The sequence below is a fragment of the Myotis nattereri genome (assembly GCF_964212035.1).
Source record: "Myotis nattereri genome assembly, chromosome: 8".
Taxonomy (NCBI): Eukaryota; Metazoa; Chordata; class Mammalia; order Chiroptera; family Vespertilionidae; genus Myotis; species Myotis nattereri.
In genome coordinates this window covers 368,312-396,075 of record NC_138083.1, presented here as the reverse complement: position 1 = coordinate 396,075, position 27,764 = coordinate 368,312, and the positions used below count along the sequence as shown (strand labels likewise).

Below are 27,764 nucleotides of genomic sequence, written 5' to 3'. Positions count from 1 at the left end.
TGGATCCAGGTGTTCCTTTAGAATCGTGTCTGAGATGAAATACAAACACGCTAATACAAATTGCATAAAGCAGTCTCTCTTGCTCTTCTCTTCTAAAACGGTTGTCTCAATATCTAACATGCAAAAGACATCAGCAAGACTATCCTCACGAAATTCGCTGTTGTCATTGAAAACATCAGCTGCTTTTCGGGCTTCAATTTTCCTTGAGTGACATGGTGTGATAACTCATAGAGAGCTCACTGGAAATCTCTGTAAGCCGAACTGCTGAGGCTCTTGTTTTCGCTGAGAAGCCAACATAAGTCGAACAGGTCGCCTCTCCCTGATTTCTCCCAGTTCTTTATCCACTCGACCTGGACCGACACTGACGCTGCCTCCATCTTCCCTGACTTAGTGACAGAGGCCCTGGAGTGCCTCAGGTCAGCATGAGGTCAAAGGGAAATACCGCCCATGAAGAATGCCGGGAACTGCGTGTTTGCCTTTCGAGTTTCAGGCCCCAATGATTTCTAAAATAAAATTAAAAAAATAATGAAATAACGTATTATACCAAATATCATTCTATTAAAGTGCTCCCATTCCAGGTATTAAAAATATTGATGTCATCTCATTTAACTAAGAAATCTACTTCTCTACTTAGAGAAGATACCAGCAAGTGCGGTGGTAAATTGAAAATATTTGTAATAAGATAAAGTAGGCACTTTTTTTTGGAGATATTTACTCAAAAAAATAAAAACATATACATTCTAAATTCCATACTCACCAGAGTCTACTATGAATGCTCCCACCTGGGTAAGTTCTGTTGCTATCAGGGTCAGGAGGAACTCTCTTCACTCACCTGGCAGCTCCAACTTCCATCAGTCTGCTCTGGAGAAGTGATGTGAGTCCTCTGCACAGATGAGCCTTTTATAGGACTCCCCTTACTTAGGCCACACCCACTTGCTGATATTGGCTAAAAATCCACAAATGGAAATAACCACCTCCAATGGATGAAAGTCTGATAGGTCATTAGGGTTACAACACTTAGAAAACACTTGGGGGCTGACACACTAACAGAGGGAGAGAGCGATAGAACATCCACAATGAGAGAGAATCACCGATCAGCTGCCTCCTGCACACCCCACACTGGGGATCTTGCTCACAACCCAGGCATGTGCCATTGACCGGAATTGAACCCAGGACGCTTCCCGGTACACAGGCTGATGCTCTATCCACTGAGCAAAACCGGCTAGGGCCATTTTGTTGTTTTTGTTTAAAAAGACAGTGGAAGGGAGAGAGAGAGGGAGAGGGAGAGGATTGTTTTTCCACTTGTTTATTCATATGTCCCTTGCTTTTTAAAAAATATACAACAGTAGCAATGAGGGAATTTGTGGTCTCCTCTCTGGGACCCTGGGCTGTTCTCCGAGGGTACTGGAGAAAAGGAAAGTGACTTGTTACCGTGGCATGTAGTAATCCAAAGACATGTGCTCCTAGAGGAATAGAAAGACAATAGGCTCAGATACCAGTAAGTTCAAAGATGATCTCTCAGGGAAGATACCCAGCCTAGGGAGTGACTATCCACTCACTATACACTGCTTTCTACTTTAAAAAGTCTTTTTTAAGTTCAGAACATCCTGGGTGATCACTTTAGGTGTCTGAGTTTGCAAGGCCAGTCCAGGCCTCCCAGGAGTGGGTCAGGTTAGCATGTGGCCCCTTTTCATCCACAATGCAAAGCTTCTTATGTATTTACACCTTTCATTTTATCCTATTGCATTCCATTTCATTTTATTAACTGATGTCTTCCCCCAATACATTCAATTCCAAAAAAAAAAAAAAAAAAACCAAAAAAAGAAAAAAAAACTGAAAGGAAAAAAAAGATAAAATGATTCCTCCATTGTTGTCCCGGAATACTCGCCTCATTTTGGCTTTCAAAGTCCCCGGGGTTTAGGTTTTAAGGGCTCCGGTCTGCAAAAACTGTTCTGGGCACGTTTTCTTGGTCCTCAGTCACACCCCACCCCCCAAAAAACTTTTCCAGTACCCCTTCCACTGCCAGGCCGCATGCGGGGCCTTCTGGGAAAACCCAGGTGGTGGATGCCCCGGGTAAGGGGTTAGGGGTTAAGGGTTAAGGTCAAGATCAGATCTAGGGTTAGGGTCCGTGTCAGGATCATGGTCAGGGTTAGGGTTAAGTTCAGGTTCAGGGTCAGTGTCAGGGTCAGGGGTAGGGTTAGGTTCACGGTCAGGGTCAGCTCAGGGTCAGGGTTATGGTCAGTGTAAGGGTTAGTGTGGGGGTCAGGATCAGGGTCAGGGTTAGGGTCAGCATCAGGGTCAGTTTCAGGGTTAGTGTTAGGTTTATTGTCAGGGTCAGGTTAGGGTTGTTAGGGTTAGGTTTGGGGTTGTTAGGGTTAGTTTGAGGGTGAGGGTGAGGGTGAGGGTTGAGTTAGGGTGAGGGTGAGGGTGAGGTTTAGTGTAGGCTGAAGGTGAGGGTGAGGGTTACGGTTAGGGTTAGGGTTAGGATTTATCATTGTCAGTATGGCCATAACTAGAATAAGAAAAGAAATGCGTTCTCTATCATGAAGATGTCATGACTGAGCAAGGGACACTCTGGTGACATATTTAAGGGCATATGAAAGGATCAAACTGCTACTGCTGTTACAACATGTAAAAATGATCTTTCCCAGGAAGTTGCTGGGGTCCAGCCCCAGCAGGTCCAGGGGTTCCCATAAGTGTGGACAGAGTTGGCAAAGAATGAATGACACAGAAGCAGCGTTCAGTTGATCAGCATAGTTGGGTTCTCTTTTTATTGTTCTATTATATCTATATTTATCCTATTTGATCCCATAAGCATGCCTCTATAATTACATCATGGTGTGTTTCAGGAAACCTTCTGCAGTTCCTGGTTTCATGTCCATAATCCTGTCTCTATCTAGTTCTGTGGATTTTGATCTTGTTTGGTTACTCTTTGTGTTCCATTATAAGGGCTATTCCAAGGTCACTATTCTACTGCTCTACTGATAAGCTACAAGGAAGTTACTGAAGAATTTTATCCTACCCAGTCAAGGTTATGTCCTCCCAGCCTCGCTGCTTGCCTTCCCTGGGACTTCCCTGTGTCAGTGGGTCTCCAGGGGTATAGGCTTCGGCGCTTCCCCTGGTGGGGTGTATATATGTGACTTTGTTTCTAAGGGTTTTGTGGTTGGCATTTGTGATTTTGCAACTGGAACTCACATGGGTGGCTCTGGCGATGGAGGAGCGAGGTCTGCGCTGTCCTGTACAGGGACTGGAGAAAGCATCGGTGGAATTTTTTTGGGTATGGATTGAGCTGAGTGGTTCTCGAGCTTCCAATAATGCTACATCCAGGGTGTCTCCTTTAGCGCTTATTCGTCGTGGTCGCTTCGTGGCAGGCATTTCTTCAACTTCAGGGCCATCTAACGGCCTCTTACCCAAGAAATTTTCATCATTAATAATTTCCTGTTTTAAACAGGAGTCTTGTCATTAGCACTACCAGTGAAAAATAATATTCAAGTAAAGAATTTTTTATGTAATTAAGGCTTTTACTTACAAGGCATTATTCTGCTACCCCCCCCCTGCCCCCACCCGCCCTTTTTTTTATTTTAATATTGAGAGGCTTTTGGAAATTTTACAGTGCAGTCTTGATAACCTTTCACTTCAATTTCTTGTATAGAAATATGACTGCTTTTGATCCATTGCATGCGAAGCAATTTTGAACTATCAAGAGAAAATTAGTTAATGTTTCAGGAGTAGCTTCCTTCCCGGTACAACAAAGTCTTTATGAATATTCACTTATTTCAATTGGCCAATTTAAATTAACTCGAAATAAGGTTAAATTTTTATTTTTAACTTTACTTGTCCTAGGTTATAGACAGAGTGGTCCTGTTGACCTGTTGAGCCTACAGAGCAGCTTGAGCCCAGGCCTTGACCACATGGGAGCAGAGGAGAGGTCCAAGGGACCCAAATTCTGCCCAATAGGCATCCTGCTTGTCAGGTGGTGGGCGCAGCTTTACCAGAACAGGGGCACAGTGCTTCAGAAGGAGGCTCTGCACGTGGTCAGCTCCAATTCAGTCAACGTTGCTTAGCACAGGGCCATCTAGGACACTTCGGATCTGCTCCCCCTCCTGCCGCGGCCGTGGCAGAATCAGAGTTTTAATCACACCATGTCCCAGCTCCGCCAGGCCTGCAATGCAGCCGTAACGTGTAGTCCATGGAGTCTTCTCATCCACCCAGCTCTTGGTGAAGGTCTTGGTGATCTGGGACTGGAGGTTGTTCATGGTTGTGCTGCTATGCTTGCAGATCTGGGCCACCAGGTGGGCAGCAAAGTCCCAGAGTGCCCAGTGATTGTCCACATCTGGCCTCAGACACAACTGTCTGCTCACGATGCAGGTCATCACAGTTGGAATCGATTCATGCACGTATTTTTCTAGGTACAGTGTAGGGTTCTCTATCAGTGCCTTCACCATGCGCATCAAATAGATGAGCAGGGCCAGGTTGTTCTGCACCACGTTCACACGGACCCCCTCTGAGATGAAGATGCTGAACAGTGGCAGCATCTCATAGAGCCCTGGGTCGGTTGCGATGCTCTGAAGGGCTTCCACTCTCTTGGCTTCACATGGCCCCACACAGGCTTCAGTGATCACATTGTAGTACAGTTGCTGCTCCACAGACAGCTCATGGATACTTAGGGGCTTTAATCAAAAAGTGCCCCCCTCCAGTAGGGGTGGTGCCTTCTTTGCGTTCCCTTTGAAATCAGCTGGAGCAGCCCCTTGACCTTTGCTTTTCAAGTGTCCATCATCCACCTGGCTTGGCTTTGTTGACTTCGGGGGTTCTGTGGCCTCAGCCTTCTGCTGCTCTTTGGGAGCTGGAGGTGGATTCTCTGGGATAGATGGCTGGCAGCCTTCAATGCTCAACCAATGAGCTTTGAGGCAGACGTCCAGGGGCACCCGAGGCAGAGGGGTATTGATGATGTCACTCAGGTCAACAACCTCCTTCTTCTCATAGAGGTAGAGTTCCCGGCCCCCACTGGAGGAGAACCAGAAAGGATAGTTTACTCCTCCCTCTGTGGCATAAACCTTGAGGTGCTTGGAGCTGTGCACAGGCTCAAGGTATTGATAAAGCCAAAGGTGGTTGTTGCTTGTCTCATGGGTCATGTTCAAGCAATGCCCCCATGTACTGACAGGTGTGTAAAATCTAGCTTCCTCGGGGATGTCATTAGAGACAGGTTTTCTTCTTCAGAGTCCTGTGGTGATGGCACAGGGCGTTTTGGCTAGGAAGGAAATCTTCTCCACCAGAACATTAGTGGCACAAGGGCAAGGACTTCATCGTATTGCCCACTGTATCCTCCAAATCTAGAAGCTCTAGCAAATGTGCAGTAGGTAATGGTTGGAAGGTAGGAAGAAAAGACAGAAGGACAGATGGAGTTGGGGGAGGAGGAGGAGGAGGAGGAAGGAACTTTAGAAAAACCAGCTCCTTTTGTAGCTATTCATACAAATGGGAGAGGGGTTGCCTGCCCTGGGGGAACCTATACATAGAATAACCACCTAAGGAACAGTGCTCAGCGCCCAGGCTGCGGGCAAGCTCCTGAACAGCAGGACACACCTCTACTTGGCCCCTGTGCCTGGTCGCCCTGCACTGCTGCTGAGCTGAGGGGTGTTAAATCGCCTTATTGCCCTGAGGTGGCAAGTCTAACTCTAAGGAAAAGGCACTTGAGAGAAAGAACGATGTCAGAGAACCAAGTTCTTCACTTGTGTGACACATGTCAGAGTTAGTTACTGAACTCCCCCCATAGCTGATAATATTTTAAAGGGAAAAACACACACACAACCATGAGATCACTTGGTGGTAATTTTCCTGCACTAGTTCCGTCATTAAAAGAGCCACATGGCCTTTGCACATGCTGACCCACCCTGACTCGTGCTGGTCAGGACCATTTCACAGCTCGGGCCACCGGCTCTGGCTCAAGACAGACCTGGGTTCAGGCTCAGCTCTGACATCTCCTGGGTGACCTGGGCAAGTTTTACAATTTTTAAAATCAATCCCATGTCCTTAATCTGTACAAATGGACAAACCATACCACTTCCTGCACTCAGAGGCTTGTAATGAGAAATGAATAAGATGATTTGATGGAAATACTTAACACAGGGCCTGGCACATAAAGACTGGTCCAAGTCAGTTAGCCCCGGTGCACTAAGGCCTGTGCTAAGGTGGGGGTACAAAGATGGGTAAGACAGTCTCACACAGTTTGTGCTTCATCTGATGACAGACACAGAGTCCACCAGGTAGAACGGTGCAGAGGAAGAGGTGGGCTAATCCCTGTCAAATGCTTCCCCCCATGGTGGGAACACGGGGAAGGACTGCAACAGCGATGTCAGGCTATGCATGCACCCATGTTCCCTAAGTGGATTACAGCGAAGCACTGGGCTCCACCCTGAGGGGCGTGGCAAGTGAAGGGGCCAATAGGCACGCAGCGCATCTGGCTGCGGATCCATAAGTGCCGGGCCCTGCACCCAGCAACTGCTTGCCAGTGGAGGATCATCCATAGCTGCTTACTCTGCCCTGTTGTTCCCCTGAGACCCCGCCCCACCCAAGCTATAGCAGAGGCTTTTGCATATGAATGCCCTGGCCCTTTGCAATCTGAAAATTACCTAACAAACTGCAGCTGGGCCAGACAGACCCAGAACTTCCAAGAGAAGGCCCAAGGCCCCACAGCAGCTTGCATTGCTTCACAGCTGGGCCTCATCTGGGCACCTCCAAACCCCAAACAAGGAAAGGGAATCTGCATATCTTTTAGTAGCTCCTGCTGGGTAGCCTCAGGCAGAAGCTAAATTAGCACCTCCTTAGATCCAAGAGCCAGTGTACCCAGGGGTCAGAGTGGGACCATCCAGATTACAACTCCTCAGATCCATAAGGGACACACTCAGGGGGAAGACTCAGTGAGCACCAAAGTCCCACTGAAGCAAGTCTTGCCCCATAAGGGTGTCTTCAGCACAGAAGTTCTCCCACTGTGGACACAGCTGATTCTCACAGCCAATAGGCCTGGAGGTCAATTCCTCCCAGTGATACCTACAACAATCAAGACTTAACTACAAGACTGTGCACAAAGGTCACAAAGGGGTGTACCAAGAGTGTCCACCTCAGATAATTGGGGAGGCTGAGCCACTGGGCCCTATAGGACATCTAGCACACAAAGCCACTCTACCAACACAGGGAAGCATAAAAAAATGTGGAGACAAAGAAACAGGACACAAATGACAGAAATGGAGGAAAGCAAACTACTGGATATAGAGTTCAAAACCACACTTTTAAGGTTTTTCAAGAACTTTCTAGAAACCGCCGATAAATGTAGTGAGACCCTCAAGAAATCTAGTGAGACCCTCGAGGTTATGATAAAGGACCAACTAGAAATTAAGCATACACTGACTGAAATAGAGGATATTATGCAGAGTTCCAATAGCAGACTAGAGGATCGCAAGAATCAAGTCAAAGATTTGAAATACAAAGAAGCAAAAAACACCCAACTGAAAAAGCAAAATGAAAAAAGAATCCAAAAATACGAAGATAGTGTAAGGAGCCTCTGGGACAGCTTCAAGCACACCAACATCCGAATTATAGGGGTGCCAGAAGGAGAGAGAGAGCAAGATATTGAAAACCTATTTGAAGAAATAATGACAGAAAACTTCCCCTACCTGGTGAAAGAAATAGACTTACAAGTCCAGGAAGCACAGAGAACCCCAAACAAAAGGAACCCAAAGAGGACCACACCAAGACACATCATAATTAAAATGCCAAGAGCCAAAGACAAAGAGAGAATCTTAAAAGCGGCAAGAGAAAGACAGTCAGTTACCTACAAGGGAGTACCCATACGACTGTCAGCGGATTTCTCAACAGAAACTTTGCAGGCCAGAAGGGAGTGGCAAGAAATATTCAAAGTGATGAATAGCATGAACCTACAACCTAGATTACTTTATCCAGCAAAGCTATCATTCAGAATTGAAGGTCAGATAAAGAGCTTCACAGATAAGGAAAAGCTAAAGGAGTTCATCACCACCAAACCAGTATTATATGAAATGCTGAAAGGTACCCTTTAAGAAGAGGAAGAAGAAAAGGTTAAAGATACAAATTATGAACAACAAATACACATCTATCAACAAGTGGACCTGAAAATCAAGTGAATAACCTGATGAACAGAATAAACTGGTGAATATAACAGAATCAAGGGCCTAGAAAGGGAGTGGATTGACTATTCTTGGGGGGGAAAGGGGTGTGGCGGATGCGGGAAGAGACTGGACAATAATCGTGCACCTATGGATGAGGACGGGGGGGGAGGGGGGGTGAGGGCAGAGGGTGGGGTGGGAACCGGGTGGAGGGGAGCTATTGGGGGGGGGGGAGAGGAACAACTTTAATAATCTGAACAATAAAGATTTAATTTTAAAAAAAGAAAGAAACACCATCCAGAACCCCCAAATAATGGAGACATGAACTAATAAATTATCATAGGTGTTGTTCAGTAGAAAACCACACAAGTGAATGGAGGTGGGGGTGAGAAAGTATAAAACAACAACAACAAAAAAAAAACAGGGCGGCCGAAACCGGTTTGGCTCAGTGGATGGAGCGTCGGCCTGCGGACTGAGAGGTCCCAGGTTCGATTCCCGTCAAGGGCATGTACCTGGGTTGCGGGCACATCCCCAGTGGGAGATGTGCATGAGGCAGCTGATCGATGTTTCTCTCTCATCGATGTTTCTAACTCTCTATCTCTCTCCCTTTCTCTCTGTAAAAAATCAATAAAATATATTTTAAAAAAAAAAAAAACAGGGCAGAAAGTAAGAAACCCAAAAAACACAAAACCCCCACCAATAACAACAACAAAACGGGCAGAAGGGAGGAAAAGATTTATTAGATTCTTTTAGAAAATGTCAGGTAATCTTCCCAGAAGGAGCAGTGTGTTGTGGTTGCCTCATATCAACTCAGCTTTCACGATCTTTCCTCACTCGTAGCTCTGAGCAAATTCAAGTTCTGTAGCATTTCAGCTTGGATAACAGGGCAGGAAGAAGGAAAGAAACTTTGGATTGTGGCTAAATACTTTTGAACTTGACAGAAAGTTATCAAATGCATTAATGGTTGTTTTAGTTGGATGAAAAAGAAAATAAAGGATCAAAGATTACTAATAAAAATGGAAAAGTTAGCATTTATGTGATGACAGAATTGTGGTAGAGGATATGTAGATATTACATTAATGTAATTTAGATATCCACCTTTTTCTCCTATTACCTTATCTGTAACCCTGGTCAAGTGGTTCAATGGGCACACAGGTACATGTACACACACACACACACACACACACACACATGCACACACACACACTACATTTTCTAGCTGGTGTCATCTATTTGATCTTTGCTCTCAAAGACAAGAAAATGTATCCTTTGATTTTAAAAACAGCTCTAAAGGAATCCTTACAGCATGCAAAAACTTTGGCCATTGGAGCAAAACATGAACTTAGTCCATCTGATAAAAACATAATTCGGATCCAGGTTTTTGTTTGGGTTTTTTTGGTGTTTTTTTTTTTCTTTTTTGAGTTTTGTATTTCTGTGCCTGGGACACATAAGCTAGCATTTTATAATGAAAGTTAGGAAAGCGTGGTCTGTGGTGATCTGTATGTTTACATCTGTCTCTGTATTTATGTTGTAGATATGGTATATTTCTACAGCTGGATGGTATTGCCAAGACTGAACTATAATTGCAGAATTGGTTTGTAAAGGAACTTACCCAATTGGCTTAAAACAAATGAGCACTTATATGAAACAGAGAGAACAGACATGAACCCAGTCACTTCCTAATGCGTGTGATCTAGCATCAGTCTTCAGTGACTGGAGTAGCTTAAGGTTGTTGGTTTAATTAAAACAGGCATGTCTTTAGAGAGAATGGCTAATCGCTTTGAGGTCTCATGAAGCCTTCAAGAAGTAATTTAAAAGTAATTGTTAAAGACAAATGAGATACGTGGGGTAAGTTTTTAGGGGAAATTTTGTCAGTTTCCAATAAATCTTGGGTCACTTATGACAAAGCCTGATCAGGATGTTACGGTGACAGAAAAAGATTTCACATGAAATTAAGAGATGCATGCTTGGGAGAAGAAGGTATGAGGAATGAAGATACATTTTGTGGAAGGAAAGAGTAATGTTGTCCTGGACTAAAATGATTTTTCTAGAGCAGCGGTTCTCAACCTGTGGGTCACGACCCCTTTGGCAGTCGAACAACCCTTTCACAGGGTTTGCCTAAGACCAACCTGCATATCAGATATTTACATTACGATTCATAATAGTAGCAACATTGCAGTTATGAAGTAGCAACAAAAATAATTTTATGGTTGGGTCACAACATGAGGAACTATATTTAAAGGGCCAGAAGGTTAAGAACTACTGTTCTAGAGTAAGAAAGGAAAAAGAATAAAAGCTGAAAGGCTTATGGAAGTTGATGGAAAAGGAATCTTGAAATCATATGTATGGGTCAGGTTGGCTAGTACTGAAATGGGTTTATTTAAGTGAACTTTCCTTGATTTCTAAAGTACCCTGATACCAAATTGAAATTTGGGGTTTTCTCTGTTAAAAAGGACAAGTTTTCTTGTCCTGATGGTACGCTCTTGGTAAGAGATTACAAAGGCAAAGGAAGGATTTTGTGTTTGGTAAAATTATTTCCTATGTTCTGTATGATCTGTTCTTTGCTTCGGTAACCCAGACTTCTTAATATTGAGTTAAATTTTGCTCCTAATGACTTAACTTTCTATAATTGCTTGTTAAGTCTTTAAATGGATGATTAAACAGATAACTAAAATAAGGAAATCTCTCTTTATGAAAGGGAGAAATGAAACTAATTAGGCCCATGCGATCTGCTAAAATCCTGACGTTTGGAAAGTAGATTTTAATCAAATTGTCCCTTCCCAAGGATAAAGGTGCTCCAGTGATGATTTATATGCATTCCCATTGGGTAGAAGCATTCCAACCTTGAAGGGCTATAGTTGAAAAAATTATTAAAATACTTGCAGAAAGCGTGTTTTCTTGTTGGAAAATCACCATGGAGCTCCACAGTGATCAGGGAACCCACTTTACAAGACAAAGTCTACACCAGGGAGCAAACTCTGGCCAATAATGCAGTGTATCATTCCCAGCCTTCTGGTTTTACAGCACAAACGTGAGGTAGTCAAAACTCAGTTGGTGAAATTTGGTTGAATCTTTTAGTCTGCCTTGGCCTAAAGCTCTTGACTTGGTATTGCTTAACGTAAGATCTACTCCCTTTGGTTAATGTCCATTGTCCCTGTTTAAAATTGTTTTCGGAAGACCTGTGAGGCTAGATCAGGGAATGTATGAGCCTGCCTTAAGACGACCTTCTAGCTTATTGCAAAGGACTTATAAACGCCCTTGAAACGAATTCACAGCTTGTAGAGCAATCTTTACACAGCACACTCCCAGGAAATGAAGACATTGAAAGTCAAGACGCCCAAACTGGAGACAGGTCCATCAGAAGACCTCCCCACAAGGCGTCTCTCCAGGAGAGACCATGCCAGCTATGGCTATCTAATCCCTGCACTACAAAGTTAAAAGGTATTAACTCTGAATTCCTGTTTCTTATTTAAAAAGGCTTCCACACTTCCACATCACTCACCTGATTGAACATCCCAGCCTATAGGCGACCTCAAGATAAAGTCATCCAGAGCAGACAACCACCCGGTCGCTACCCACAGGTTGAGAACCGCTGCTTTAGAGCGATTCCATGTGTTCAATGTATACAAAAAAATATATGGATCCTTTACACTTTAATGTAAGCACTGTTAACAATATTGTACCAGATTCATGAGATTGGGGGTAAATGGTGAAGAAATTGAAGTGTTCCCTTTCCATCTCAGAAAGGATGATGTATTGGAAGGGGAGGGATATTTAAAATGTCTCTCCCAGTGGAGTAACAATTAGGTAAAACCAAGATAACACTGAGATGTATGCTTGTAAATTTGGGAATATTGGGTCTTTAACCTTATAAATTTGAGCTTGCTTAATTGGTGTAATGTGCTACACATTAGTACAATGTTCATTAAGGTTTTGTCGTATTAGGGTCACTCTCCCTCCCCGGAGCACATGTCCTAAGGGACCCATGAGACTTGCAACCAGGGAAGGAATGGGCAGCGGCAGTTTGTCCTGGGCTAATCCCCTGAACCTGTCTCCAAGGCCCTCTTTTCTCTGACTTCTCAGTGAGCCCAAGCAGCCCAGCCTGGGCTCTCTCCTGTTGCTTCTTCTATCCTAATCCCTTCCTCTTTGTTTCACTGTCCCCAGCCTTAATAAATGTACTCTCAAAATTCTTTTTAAATATTTTTTTATTTTATAATAAAAAAGGGAAGGAGGGAGAGGGAGAGATAGAAACATCAATGATGAGAATCATTGAGTGGCTGCCTCCTGCATGCCCCCTACTGGGGATCGAGGCTGCAACCTAGGCATGTGCCCTAACAGGGCACCGAAACACAAACTCCTGGTTCATGGGTCAACACTCAACCACTGTGCCACACCAGTTGGGCAAAAAAAGATTTTGTTCTATTAACCATTACAAAGTTCACAAACAAGTATTTCCATGCAAGGTAAACATTGCATGGAAATCTGAGTATGATTCTGGTACTACTGTGCATTTGAATGGTCCTTCTCAATTTCAACACTAGCTGGCCTTGGTACCACTCAGTTAGACATAATGTGAAATCTGACCAGAACCATTAATAGAATAGCCCACCTGGCCACTACAGCCATTCAAGCTCAAGAGACAACTTAAGATTCCTAAGCTTGAGTAGTCCATAACACCAGGATTGCTTGATTATTTGCTTGCCACCCAGGGAGAAGTTTTTTGGTTTTTTGTGGGGGTTGTTTTGCCACAGCCAATACCACCAGCTGTACCTGGGTAAATAACTCTTCCCACGTAGAATTAGAAAGACCCAAACTTGAAAACGCCTTAAACTTGCAAACTTTCTTCAGGGGTGTTCCAGTCTTGCCTCAAGCACCACTGGCTGGTTAGGATTTAAATTCTCTGATGTTTTTAGCTGACTCCCTACTGGGCTTGGAGATATTATAAAGTCTGGGTTGAAAATTGTTTTATTCGTTATTATTCTAATTTGTTCAACATATTTCATTGTCAGGCTTTTGGTGTTCTGTATAATCAAGTGTTTAAAGTCCCCTACAAAAACTCTAGCAGTGATTGCATGAAGAATGAAAACAATCCATTATGCCATTACATCCCCTCCAAATTGAATAGTAGTGGTGAAAATGGGCATCTTTGTCTTATTCCTGATCTTAGAGGGAAAATGTTCAGCTTTGCACCATTGAGTATGATGTTAGCTGTGGGCTTATCATATACAGTCCTTATGATGTTGTGGTAAGTTCTTCTATACCCACATTATTGAGAACTTTTATTGTAAAAGGATATTGAATTTTTGTCACAAGCCTTTTCTGTATCGAGATATGATTTTTACTCTTGGTTTTGTTGATGTGATGAATCACATTGTTTCACGAATGTTGAACCACCTTTGCATCCATGGTATAGATACCATTTGGTCATGATGTATAAGCCTTTTAATGTATTGGTTTTGATTTGTTAGTATTTTGTTGAGAAGTTTTCCATGTTCATCAGGGATATTGGCCTGTAATACTTTGCTGTAGTATCTTTTTCTGGTTTTGGTATCAGAGTAATGCCGGCCTCAAAGAATATTTGGGAGCTTTCCCTCCTCTTTAACTTTTCGGGATAGTTGGAGAATATGTATTACTTTTTTCAAGGTTTGGTAGAATTCACCTGTGAAGTATTCTGGTCCTGGGCTTTTGTTTATTCAGGTTTTTTTTATTATTATTATTACGTTCAATCTCATTACTAATAATAGGTTTCTTCAGATTTTGTTTCTTCCTGGCTTAGTCTTGGAATGTTGTATACTTCTAGAAATTTGTCCATTTCTTGTAGATTGTCCAATTTCTTGACATAATTATTCATAATTTTTATTTTACGTATGGCAAGTCTACTATATACTGTAATGCAGATACAGAGCTACAAGTTCACAACTATTCATACAAGTATACAAAAGGATACAACCTACAATGGAACCAGCATCCTAAAGCTACCAAGATAAATCCTCCAACTCCCAACACCATATGATCTCCTAATTCTACTAGTTAACAAAAAATGTCCAAGGCCAGCCCAACAGATCCTTATGAACCATATAATACTGAGTCCCAGGTACAAGGAATATTCTGAACACCTAAAATTCCTAGGAGCTTAAAGGGCTTCCCCTTCCTGGACTTGCAGCTGGGTAGCATGGGGACAGCCGATGCCTCTAGTCCTGCCCTGCTCATGCCCAGGGCTGCCTTCATAGTATTCTTTAATGATCTTTTGTATTTCTGTGGTATTTCTCTTATTTCATTTCTGATTCTATTTACTTAGACTCTCTTTTTCCTTGGTGTGAGTCTAGCTAGAGGTTTGTCAATTTTATTTATCCTTTCAAAAAACCAGCTCTTAATTTTCTTGATTTTTTTATAGTTCTTTTTTTTTTTCCTTGTTTGTATTTTATTTCCACTCTGATCTTTATTATTTTCCTCCTCTACTTACTTTGGACTTTATTCTTTTTCTAGTTCCTTTAGGTGTAAAGTTAGATTATATTTGGGATTTTTTTCTACTTCTTGAAGTAGGCCTGCATAGCTATGAACTTTCCTCTTATAATTGCTTTTGTTTCATTCCATAAGTTTGTTTGGTAGCAATTGTTTAATCTCCATATTGTATTTTCCCTGTTTTCTTCCTATAGTTGGTTTCTACTTTCATGCAATTCTGATTGGAATATATACGTGATAAAAATTCAGTCTTCTTGAATTTATTTAGGTTTCTTTTGTGGTCTATCTTGAAAAATGTTCCATGTGCATTTGAGAAAAATGTATAATCCACACTGGTTGGGTAAAATGTCCTAAAAATGCTTATTATATTAATCTATTCTAATGTGGCATTTAAGGCCATTATTTTCTTATTTTTTGCCCAATCTATCCATTGAGGTAAGTGGGGCAGTAAAGTCCCCAACTACTATTGTATTCATTTCTGCCTTTATATCCATTAATATTTGCTTTATAGACTTGGGTGCTCCTATGTTGGGTGTGTAAATATTTAAGATTGTAATATCCTCTTCTTAGATTGACCCCTTTATCATTATGTAATGTCCTTGTCTCATTTTACATTCTTTAAAACCTACTTTGTCTGATATGAGTATTGCTACCCCCAGCTTTCTCTTCATTTCTATTTGTAGGAGTATATTTTTTAATCCATTCAGTTCCAGTTTGTGGGTCTTTCAACCTAAGGTGAGTCTTTTGTAAGCAGCACAGAGATGGGGCTGGGGTCTTGGTGTTTAACACATCCTGCCTCCCTATAACTTTTGATTAGAGAATTTAGTCCATTTACATTTAACATAATTATGGACAGGTATGTACTTACTGCCATTTTGTTCCGTTGATCGCTTTGCTGGTTTCCTTGAATGTTTTGCTGGGGTTCTGTAGCAGTCTATTTTAAATTGATAAGCATTTGAGTTCAAACACATTCTAAAACCACTACATTTTCACTGCCTCCCCACACTTTTTTATATCATACCTTTTTTGTTTGGAGTAACTCCTGATTATTATAGTTAATTTTGCTACTTCTGTCTTTTAATCTTCATACTGGATTTTTGAGTTGCTGATTCACTGTTAATTCTGTATTTGCCTTTATCTGTGATTCCCTCCCCCCCCCCCCCATGTTTCCTTATTTTTGGCATGGCGTTTTCTGCATAAAGACTGCTTAACATTTCATGTTAAGTCTGTTTAGTGGTGAACTTCTTGTTTTTGCTTATCTGGGGAAATCTTTATCTTTCCTTCAATTCTGAATGACAACCTTGCCAGGTATAATATACTAGATTGTAGGTTCCTTTCTTTCAGCACTTTAAATATTTCCTGCCATTCCCTTCTGGCTTGTAAAAGTTCTGCTGAAAAATTAGCTTATTAGTTTTTTGGGGTTTCCTTTTAATGTAACTCAATGCTTTCCCTTTGCTTCCTTCAAGATTGTGTTTTTATATTTAACTTTTGCCATTTAATTACAGTATATTTTGGTGTGGGCCTCTTTGGGTTCATCTTATTTGGAATTCTCTAATGTGGGTGTCTGTTTCCTTCCCTGGTTAGTTTTTGGCCATTATTTCTTAAAATGAACTTTCTGCCCCCCTCTCTCTCCTGGGATCCCTATAATGCTGTCCCATGGGGCTCTCATACTATCCTTATTTTCTTAAATTCTTTTTTTTGTATTATGATTGGGTGATTTTCACTATTCTCCCTGGTTGCTGATTCATTCTTCTATATTAACCAGTCTGTTGTCAGTTCCATCTAGTATGTTTTTCATTTAAGCTATTGTATTCTTCATCTCTGATTGATTCTTTATAATATTTTCTTTATTGAAGTTGTCCCCGAGTTCCTTTATCCTACTCTCAAATTTACGGAGCATCCTTATGACAGTGTCTTTGAATTTTTTATCAAATTATTTTTCTCCATTTCATTCATTTTTCTCTTGTTCTTCCATTTCATTTGATTTTCTGTGTTTGTTTCTTTCTACGAGTTAGATGAAATAGCTATCTCTCCCGGTCTTGAAAAATTGGTCTTGAGTAAAGTGGTGTCTGTGTAGACTGGATGGCTTTGGCAAGTTGGTTGGAGTTAAGGTGGGCATGTGCAGTGCCCGGGAGGCTACCTGGCCAGAAGGAGCAGGTCTGGGTGACCTGTTGTTTTGGCTGTTCACAGCTGCACTTGTGTGTGCTATAGAACCTTGCTGGTTCTACTCTTGATCCTGGTGGAGCTGCCTGGTGTACAAAGGAGCACATCTAGTTGTTTTGATTGACTGCTGCTGGTCTGAGGATACCCGACCATGGGCACCGCATCACTCACTGTTGTGCAAAGCTCACCTTGTGGTTTGATTGACTGCTGCCAGTCTGGGTTGGGGTGCTCTCTGAGCATGTGCTGCAGCATTCTGCCAGCTCCCTCCCACTCTAGTAGGGGCCTCCCTCTATGTGCACAACTCGCTCTGGGGCCCCTCTCTGTGCATTCATAGGCATGTCCCATTGCTTTGATTGATTGACATGGAGGTCTGAGCTGGACTTCCCCCTGGGCGGAGCACAATGATGCCCTGCTGAGTCCCTTTCATTCCAGGTGGGGCTGTCCAGTGGGCTTGCACAGCAGTGGCTGAGCCTCAGTGCCCTGTTGGGCTCAGTGGATCTAACTCTGGATTGGTGTGTAGGGGGCAGGGCTGTGCATGCTTGCTATGCACCCCTTCCTGCTGGAGCTGGTTACAGGAGGGGTGACTGGGGATGCACTACTGTGGTCTAGCAGGTTGGCCAGAGCACTTGGGTAGAGTTCTCACCAATGCTACCCAAGTGTAAGGAGAATGCAAACGATGGTGCTCACCAGCTACTCCGATTCCTGGTGGGTTCCCTGATTCTGAAGAGCTCCTGTAGTTCCCATCTTCTCCAAGTGGCCTCTCTCTCTCTTCTTTGTTGTACAAAAGCTGCTCAGTTCTCTCTTAAAGACAACTACTCAAAATATAGATGTGCATTCAGTGTGTTCATGGGAGAGGCAAGCTCAGTGTCCTCTTGTGCTGCCATCTTGGACCTGCCCAAATTCGGGCTACTTTGGGGAAGTCACTAATCTCAGGCCCCACCATAGAATAGCTCTAGGTATTAGAATATACATATTCCACCATGAGTGAACCCAGGGGACCCATAAAGCCACATGTTGATTTACGAACATAATCTGCGTCCGGGGGGGGGGGGGGGGCTTTGTGTGCAAAAAGGGAGTACCTGGTAAGTTTAACCACCTACAGAAGAGCATCTACTTCTGTGAGGTCAATTAATGTCCAAGGCTAAGTGAAGAAAGAGGAAATGAAAGAACTCAGACTTTCATGCTTTTCTCTCAAAATTATCACACTTACCTACACACACCACACTGACATGGTTCCTCTGTCTCAAAATTATACCATGGGAGAAAAACCAGGTTAGTAAAGGGAATGGCACCTTCCTACATGTAATGAAACACATACAACACCCCCCCACCACACACACATACAAATACCCATCAAGAACATTAAGACACCTTATAGAAAAATAAGAAAAACTTTCCATTTTAGTTGTGATTTGACCTGAATTTATACACCATACTTTACTCCCTTGCCTATGACTCTATCAGAATCGCCAGGCAGAGTTCAACCTTCTTGCTTAAGAAGCCTTTCAGAGGCTGAACCTGCACAACTGCAAAGGGTTCCCACCAGCCCTGCTCCACTGTCACCAGGGCTCAGCTCAGAGACCACGGCCTCGTCCCCACGCCCCGGAGGAAGCCAGCCCCGTCCCCAGTGCCTCACTGCACTGGGTCCTCAGTTGTTCCTGACGATGATGCCGGGAACATCTGGCTGGTGGAAAAGTGGAAGGTGACAGACCAAAGCATGAGGACACGAGATCATGGTTGTTATGGCAGAGCATCATCAGAACAACAAAATGGATAGCCTTGTGCAAGACCATGGATATAAAATGAGTAGCTCTGGGACTCAATAAACAAGTACAGTACTGTATATTTTGGTAAACAAATGGCTGTTCAATGGATAACTATTCTTTTTTCTAATTCAGGGTTGAGAGGTTTCTGTTCAGAGTCTACACATGTTGGTCTGTAAAGCCATGTGGAATCTGAGAAGTCCCCTCCTCTGAGGATTCTCTGGTACGTGGTGGTTCAGTGCTGGGGTAATTCTCATTAACAAAAGAGAAATGGCAGCCAGACCTTAGCCAGGCCCTGGTCTCCCAGGCAGGCCTCAGTTCTTCTTGTCCTTCTGAGGCTGGCTTCTTGTGATCCCCAGGTTGTTCCACACCTCTGTGTACATGAGGGTCCCAATGAAGACAAACAAGGTGCCCAGCCAGTGCCACACAGTGAAAGGGTTCTGGAAGTACAAGATGGAGATGATGAGGCTCACAAACTTACGTAGAGTCACAACGAGTGTGACAGCGAGGGAGGTGCATTCTGTGGTGAGAATCAAGACACCCCAAAGGCACACGTACCTGGAGAGAGAGGGTTAAGGTAGTTTTCTGACTACTGAGAGATCAGCTGGGGAGCACTTTCTGGCATGGCTCTTGGCTCAAATGTTCATATTCTAAGAACCAGAAAACTCGGGGGTTGGCTATGGCGGCCCTGAGGCTCCTTGGTAGAACATTCTGCAGATTCCTGTCCTGCCATTCTAATTGTGGGTCCCAACTCAGACTGCCTAAAACCTCTCATTATTCTTATTCTGGATTCTTCCCACAGTTTACAGTGAAGGTCCCACCCAAGGAATGACAGAGGTTAACACTCTCAGTAAAGGTCATCACACCTACCTCTCGTTGATCTGGTCCCCAGTCCTTCCACCCCTTCTCCAAAAAAGAAATCTGTAAGGCAAATCTATGAGGTGACATGAAAGGAATGAAGTCAATCTCGTCTGTTCCAAAGACTTCACAGTTTTTATAATGGACTTAAGGTCGTTCGAAAGAAGCATTATTTTAGTTTTAATTCACTTGGAATTTCTTTCAGAATTTTGTGGCAGCCTGTGAAATGTCCCAGGTACTGGAAGACTCCAGGTAGAAATCACAGAGCATGCATGTCAAATACTAATTCTCAATCACCCACTGACTTCTGCCCCTGCACCCGAGCACCTCCTTCACAGTGCCCTGTGCCCTGCTGACCGCGGCACCCACTGGCATCTCTTTGGCCCTCCACAGGGAGCTCAGTGGATGGGCCTTTCTCCTCCTACTGCAGGACAGATCAAAGCAGAAATGAAACTCATGTCACTGAGCTGTCAGGGAATAGACAATCCCATGCCAAAGACGACCATGCGGCAGAGGAGTGCGAAGGATACTGAGTGATGACATTCGTGAGGAGGTAGAACCACATGATGGGCATTGCCACACCAACAACCGGAACTTGATATAATTCTGCAAAGATTAAGAGGGGAGATAGTTGTATTCCTTTTAACAGCTAAAGTGTTCATCTTTTTGAACAAACAGAACATAATAGAGATAACGATGTTATTTCCCTTACAATTAGATTTGGACCAAACACCACTTTACTTGCCCTTGATTCCAGGCTATATCAGCCTCAAGAGTCCTTGTATTGCTTTCTTAAAACAAATGAGAATTCACCTTAAGTTTAAAATAAACTTTTTACCATTCACCTAAACAGGACTCCACTTTACAGAGAAAGGCTGTGAATCACAGAGAAGTTCAAATGATATGGTCTTAACAACTCAACACAGAGAAAAGACAACCAGTAACTAAACGCCATTTGGAAATACTGTCAATCCTACTAGTAATCAAATAATTCTAAAATTTACAAATAATATTCTAATCTGGCAAGGTAAAATTGGAATTGGCAGCCATTCAGTTGATGGTAGTATAAATTGATTTTTAAAAAATCAATTTCACAATTCTTATTAAGGGGCCATAAAAGTATTGATACCCATTCTTAGGAAAAACTCTGAATTAATCTAAATGTCCAATGATAGAGCAATGGCTGTGCAAGCAAAGGTGCTTTGACTAGATGAGGCATTTGTATGTACATTCTATTTAAAATATAAGGATTATATATAGTCACACAAAAAACTAAGAATGAAAGTGAAAAAGTATAAATTTTTTTCTACACAAGGGTTACAACGATGTAAGAATTTACGTAAATGGTGTCTGGAAGGAAACTGGTAAAATGAAATTAGCTGATGTGTAGAGTGATGGAAGTTATTAAACTTTTCTTCTTTTTAAATACATTCTTATGGTAGTTTTATATAAGAGGTTTGCACAGTGAACATTTGAGAGGAAACAAAATGCCCATGATTAACAAGAATAAGGACATAATAACCCTCTCAGGGTCGCTTCTTTTATATTGCTAACTTGCTTTTGGAGTTTGAAATACACAGCATAACTTAGGAAATTCCAAAGGTGATGCTGAGTTCTGGTTAGGAAAAGGACATTAATTTTCTTTTGCCAAAAAATTAAAAGCCATCTAGATAAAGAGATAACTGTATGTCTAGACTAGTGAGAAATCCCAATAATCTGGTATTCTATTGTCTTTGAAACACTCAGCAAGTATTGAAATGAAAAGAAAGTTAACAAATATTATTACTATTTAATAACTTTAGAGATCCACTGTATCAATTGCTGAGGAAAGAGACAATCAGTATTACCTAAAACATTTAGATGGATATTCGGCTCTCTTAGAAAAATCAAGGATAATAGGTTCCAGATGCTAAAACTCAAGATGAGAAAAAAATTTAAATTTAACTTAGGGATGATTCTGAAAAAGTTAAAGGCAGATTCTAAAAAATAAAAATGTATAAGTACCCAGCTCTGCAACTTTTGGAAGAAGCATTCTAATAATTAAATCAAAATGAATTTGATAGTGTGTTTACTCAAACAACTCTTTGCTATGCGGGGACTGTCAGAAACTCTGAAAACCATGTGTCAAAAATCAGCTGTATGTCAATCACACCTCAATAAAAAAAACTCAAAAATGGGTAATTCAGAGCCTTAAAAACTTAAGTTAACTGGCAATTGATAGCTAATTTATTAGTCACTTTAAAAAGTAAAAGCTAATTAATACTGTAGACTTTTGAGTTAATTTTGCTTATTCCTGCAAGCTCTAACCTGTCACCATTTTTGCTTCCTCTTCCCCAAGGCTCCCATCTCTGCTGTGTGTTAGGACTATTTCTTTGCATTCTTGAAAAGCAAACCTTCCGCATTCAAATGCAAACACACAATTCCAAAGCAAAACAGAAAATTTGAAGATACATATTCTTATTTCTCTTGCAAATCATTGAGAAACACCTGCAAATGCTTTTGCTGCTGCAACTACTGATTAATGGCACTATATTCCAGGAAGGTAGAATGGAGAGTGTTTAAGTGGGCCAGATGACTTGCATAAAAACATCAGTGGTCAAGTCCAGAGTAAAACTGAAACTTGCCTTGGAAGCTCTCAGGCAATTCTCCTGAGTCACCCCAAACTCACCAGACTTATTGAAAAGAGCTGCATGGTCATAAATGTCAGAAGCCAAGAAGATGAAGCCAGGCAGTGGGAAGGGCATGCGAGGGGAAGAAATATTTCACATCAAATGAAATGCAACACACAACAGAATAATGAGCAGTTTTATAAGTTGTTTGACAAGCAATCAAGAAAAGCAAATAGGACTAAGTTAAATGTACCCAGTGCTTCTAACAACCTGACACTGTCTGGCTCAATAAACCCCAAATTACAGTTCTTGTCCTTTTGGAGTTTGTGATGATCATCACACACACACAACAAAAGGGAATACACACAGTCATTGTGTCCAAAGATTTGTTACGTTTTACTAATTTTGAGAATAGTTAAGCAAATGAAATGGATTTAAAAATTATAAAGAACATGGGGCAGGTCCTGGCCGGTGTGGCTCCATGGCCTGAGTACCTCGACTTCCAGTCAAGGGCATGTACCTGGGTTGCGGGTTTGATACCTGCCCCAGTTGGGGCAGGTGCATGAGGCAACCGATGTGTGTCTCTCACATTGATGCCTCTCTCTATATATATATATCTCTCTCTCTCCACCCTCCCCCAACAATCAATGGAAAAAAATATCCTCAAGTGAGGATTAACAACAACAAAAGGAATGTGGAGGCAGAGTTCAGATTGTTTAGAAAAGTAGTAGGAAAAGAGATGGAGAACAATTCAACGTCAGGGAAAATATAAATGACAAGAATGAAAAGAGGTTGAAGAGGAAGAAGAAACAACAGATAAGCAAAGATTAATATACTTGACACCAACCCACCACCACAATAATTGAATAAGGAATCATGGCTAACATTTACTCAGAAGTCATTATGTGCCACTTACTGTTCTAAAAGAAAGATGTGAGCCAAATGGAGTGTGTATTTTTACATTCCCAGGCACGTACTCGAGCTCCAACTAATAAGCCAAACTGCTTGTTTGCAGCTTCAGTACAAAAAGTTGGCAGTGAAGGAATCCCGAGTTACCAAACCTCACCCTGACCTTGAGTGGCTGTGCTTTGGGCATTATCACAACAGGAGAGAGGGAGGAGAAGAGGAGGCCCTAGACCAGTGGTCGGCAAACTCATTAGTCAGCAGAGCCAAATAGCAACAGTACAACGATTGAAATTTCTTTTGAGAGCCACATTTTTTAAACGTAAACTATATAGGCAGGTACATTGTTATTAACTTAATTAGGGTCCTCCTAAGGCTTTGGAAGAGCCACACTCAAGGGGCCAAAGAGCCGCATGTGGCTCGCGAGCCGCAGTTTGCCGACCACGGCCCTAGACCAGCAGTTTAAAACAAAGAAATTGAAGTGTATATTACTGCTATTTAAACTCTCCATAAAAACGACTGAAGCCCGTCTGAGGGCCTCCTCTCACCTGTCTTCCCAACCCTCTCACAGGCCTGCCTGCACATAGTCCCCTGGACATGCAGTTTCTGTAGCTTAGTTTCCTTTTCCAGGTTCCCAGATTGGTCTGAACCGGGGTGCACCTGCAGGAACACTGGGGTGCAGGCTCCTGGTCGGCCTGGTGGCTCCTGGTTAGCAGACATGTTCACACAGACTGGCCGTGACCACCTGTGCGGAGGGCTGTGGCTCAGAGGCACAGCAGCAGCCTACAAAAGGCACTGCCGTCCGTGGGCCCAAAGCCCTTCACCGGGTGATCAGCTGATCCTTCACCTCCATTAGCAGGATGGCATGTTACCAGCAGGATGGTATGTTAGCAGGATGGCATGTTACATTTGAAATCACACATTACAACAACATAATAACGCAGTAATTTCCATCCTCCCCAGGTTCAAGAAATTGCTTACATTATAAAACAAAGCCTCCTTGAAATGTTTCCCAAACTGTTTGTATAGAGTCTCTTGGAAGATGCCCATCCTCATGGACATCAGGAGCGCGAACGTCAGTGCCCCAATACCTACAAAACAAAGGCCGGGTTATAAGACACCTGCACTTGCTACTCTCCAGATATTTTGTTAAAGAACATTTATTATTTAAATGTATTACAAATATTACAAACTAACTGTAGAATATGCACAAAGTTTTAAAAAGAAATAAAAATCAACCATAATATTACCATCCAGTCCTTAATAGTTTTCTACATCTCTCTAAGCCAGGATCATAATGAGTACAGAGTTTTATGTCTTACTTTTTTCATGATCTTTTTCTGGATTTTTCTTCAGGTCATTCATGAAAATTTTTTCAAAAGTATGATGTAATGGCCACACATTACTCTTCTCATGTAGATGTACTTAAGTGTCTTACAATATGAGAATGGTTAGATTACTTCCAATTATTTCTTCATTAAAATCAATGTACATCCATGTATGTAAATCTTTTTAAAATGTTATTTTCTTAGTATACTCTCACAAGTGGAATTACTGAGTCAAAAGTTGTAGACATTTTAAAAACTCAATACATATACTTTTTTCCAGAAAGGCATGTCAATTTATACTGTAAACAGTTTCTGTGAACATGGTTGTCCTATTGCACCCTCAGCAGCAAAGAGAATAATCATTTATTATCTTGCAAATATAATAGATCAAAAATAAAAAGATACTGCATTTTGGATTCAAGTTGCATTTCTTTGATTATTAGACTGGTTCAAAGCTGAACATAAAATTACAGGACATTAATATTTTCCTCCATAAGTGGTATGTTCAAATCCTTTGCAAATTTCTCCTAACAGAAAGTGTTCTTCCAATAGCTCATGAAGATCTTTCTGTGTTAAGGAATAGCAATCTAAAGAGGGGGGTGGGTCAAGTTTCAAAGCCAAGAAGCACGAATCCAGTTCCTTCCCTGCTATTTCTCTTTCGCCTGGTCAGTCTCAACCTGCTATTGCCAGCACAGAAAGCACTTGCGAGGAGCATCACCTCTGTGTCTCACAACGGGAGGGCCAAGCACTACAGGAATTGTCTCATTACTTCCACAAAGAGACACAATTCCCGGGAGAGTCTGCTGACCAGTCAGGTCTGGGAACACTGCCATGCGGAACAGCTAACTTCTGAAGACAATAAATCTAAGATCTAGCAATGGGTCCCTTGGAGACTTAGCGTCCACTGCTACAACCTGCCCTTCTGAAGAAGCCTGTGCTCAGCAGACAGGTCACAGCGAGACGGATGACAGCCAAGCACCCACAGGGTGCCGGGCAGGCAGGCAGGCACTTTTCTTCCTAGATCAGTGGCAACAGAGAAACATGGGTCCATGTCACAGAACACACCACCATGACCTCGCCGTTTCCTTTCTGTCACTTCTTGAACACTGTGGTTCAGAATTATGGTCCCAGGTGCCTCTCTCCTGTGGCATCATTTGTTTAGCTAACGCTTCTTGCCAAGAAACATGTCCCTTAGGAGAAAACTCAGCAAACAGAACTGCAGAGGCAATTATCATTATTGTAATTAGCATACTTGCCTAGTAACCACCATGTAAATGCCTGGAATCCTTCATTCTCACTCAAGCTGGACTGGTAAGTCTAGGGAATAAGAAAAAACACTAGGTACAGAGACCAGAACCACAAGCAATGGGCCTGGACACAAGGGAAATGTTTGCTACCTTTTTCCCTCCCTTCTTTGTATCATTAGTAAGTACCTGGTGCCTGGGCCCCATGGCAAGCAGTGAATATAAATGATTTGTGAACCGATTCTTACCACCTGCTTTGCTGACATGGAAGTGCAAATAAATATCCCCACAGAAACCAGGGCAATGGAAGCATATTTGAATATACTGCATCTGCAGAAATAAGAACAAGAACACATTAGGAAGGCACAGGTACCAATTTCCACAGGATGTTTTCAGTAGATGGTGCCTGAGAGTATAAATCACCAGCAAAGCCCATGTAAGTCTTCATGTGCAAGGATCAGGGTGCCCACTGGTTGCTACACACACCCTTCCTTGGTGTTGCTTAAAATAGTTTCTAAAAGTTTGTGGACCAACAGATGGTTTCATTGGGGGGGGGGGGGGAAGACCTGACATGACATTCCATTGGTGACAGTCACATAGAACAGTTATGACACTTTTCATTCTATCTTCTTGGCCACTTGGGCTTTATTCGGAATTTTCTTCGTACTAAGCACGATTAGTCCTTCGTTCATTGTGTTGCACTAATGAACACCTTCTCTGACAGCACAACTATGAGCCTGGAAATGCTCCATCCTGGGCTCTCCAATACGGTCACCACCAGCCACATGTGGCTACTGGGCAATTAAACTCTGACCAGTGAGACTGGGAAACTAAATATTTAATTTTAAGTAATTTAAATGTTAAATGTGAATAGTCACATGTGGCTTCTGGTGACCACAAGGGAACTGAAGTTCTCAATCGATTGGCTTCAGAGGTTAGGATGGATCTAAGGATTCAATGATGCTAAGAGCTAATTCTACAGAGAGAACACTGCTGCACAGGTGGGACCCCCTACCTGGTCAGCTGCTTCAGGAATGCACACCATTGCCACAGAGAGAACTCAAACAAAGAAGGCCAGGAGCACGCCCCCTCTAGCAGGAGAAAAGTAATCCACATGCCTAGCCTATAGGTGGGGCCAAGAAGGTGCTTCCTAAACATAAATTATAAAAGCGTATTGTTTACCTTTTCTTCAAAATGATAATCCCTAGGCAATTAGAGAACCCTGTAAAAGGTGACAAGAGGAAGTTTTAGTGCACTAGGGAAAGACAACATACTTCAAGATAAAAATGAACGTCGCCAAGAGGGAAAAACATCTGGGCAGGAGATTAGGATGAATAATTAGTAAGGTCCAGGTGTTCTTATGATGGCAACAAGTATAAGCCATAAAAATCTATCTTGCAAAATAATTACGCCTTTTAAAGATGACAATGAAGATAACAATGATCAATTCTCAATAACTACTCATAGCTGAAGCTTATTACAGGCTTATTTTTGTCAACTTTTCCATCTAATTTATAAGAGCTTTTACTACGTTTCTCCTCCCCCCGCGTTTTGAGGAAAGAAGTTTGTGGAGATCTCTCTCTTCTCTGGAAGGGTGTCTGTCCTTCATCAAGTGCTCATAGAAAGTCTACTATGTGCTCAATGCTGTGAGGGTCATCTTAGTCATTATAATTAGCTCTGGGAAGTGCCTTTAGGAATAACACATTTGATCTCACAAAAATCTCAGACCACACCAAAATGTTACAATTCTAATCCTCACCCGTTTTGTATTCTTCTGCAACCCTAACTATATTTCCCTTGAAGTCTTTTCTGCCCTCCAGGGAAAACTGTTCTTATCTATATACTGAACACAGATCTCTCACCACACATGAGACAAAGAAAAAAACCTCTACTGCTTTGAAAGAAGCATGCCTCCAAGAATTTTCCTTTATTTAATTATCGCAAGTCTCCGATTTAAAAAAAAAAAATAAGGAAGGAGAAGGGTCTGGTCCTGGCATGTGTTTCTCAATGGTTAGAGTGTGGGCCTGAGCACTAAAGGATTGTGGGTTTGATTCCTGGTCAAGGGCACATACCTGGGTTGCAGGTTCGATCCCCGGCCATGGTCGGGGCACATACAGGGAGGCAACCAACCCGTGTGTCTCTCTCACATCGATGTTTCTCTCTCTCCCTCTGTTCAACTCTCTCTAAAAATCAGTGGAAAAATATCCTCAGGTGAGGATTAACAACACACACACACACACACACACACACACACACACACACAGAAAAGAAATGAAAGAAGGGTCCATTTCATTTACTA

The 27,764-nt window shown here is 42.3% G+C and overlaps 1 protein-coding gene and 1 pseudogene across 2 annotated transcripts; both read right to left on the bottom strand.

Annotated features, from left to right (window-relative positions):
- Nucleotides 1-3,839: 3,839 nt before the first annotated feature.
- Nucleotides 3,840-5,132, bottom strand: LOC308523646 (transcription initiation factor TFIID subunit 6-like; annotated as a pseudogene). The gene has a single exon. The product of its transcript is annotated as a transcription initiation factor TFIID subunit 6-like (transcript).
- A 13,454-nt stretch (nucleotides 5,133-18,586) lies between these two features.
- Nucleotides 18,587-26,681, bottom strand: LOC308523556 (nucleotide sugar transporter SLC35B4-like). Its single transcript, XM_081097596.1, has 7 exons — nucleotides 26,648-26,681; nucleotides 25,714-25,795; nucleotides 25,478-25,538; nucleotides 23,875-23,984; nucleotides 22,050-22,067; nucleotides 19,912-19,987; nucleotides 18,587-19,081 (listed from the first exon to the last, which is right to left on the bottom strand). The coding sequence occupies exons 2-7, from the start codon at nucleotides 25,729-25,731 to the stop codon at nucleotides 19,056-19,058; spliced, it is 309 nt and encodes a 102-aa protein (XP_080953722.1). The 5' UTR covers nucleotides 25,732-25,795; nucleotides 26,648-26,681; the 3' UTR covers nucleotides 18,587-19,055.
- Between the last annotated feature and the right edge of the window lie 1,083 nt (nucleotides 26,682-27,764).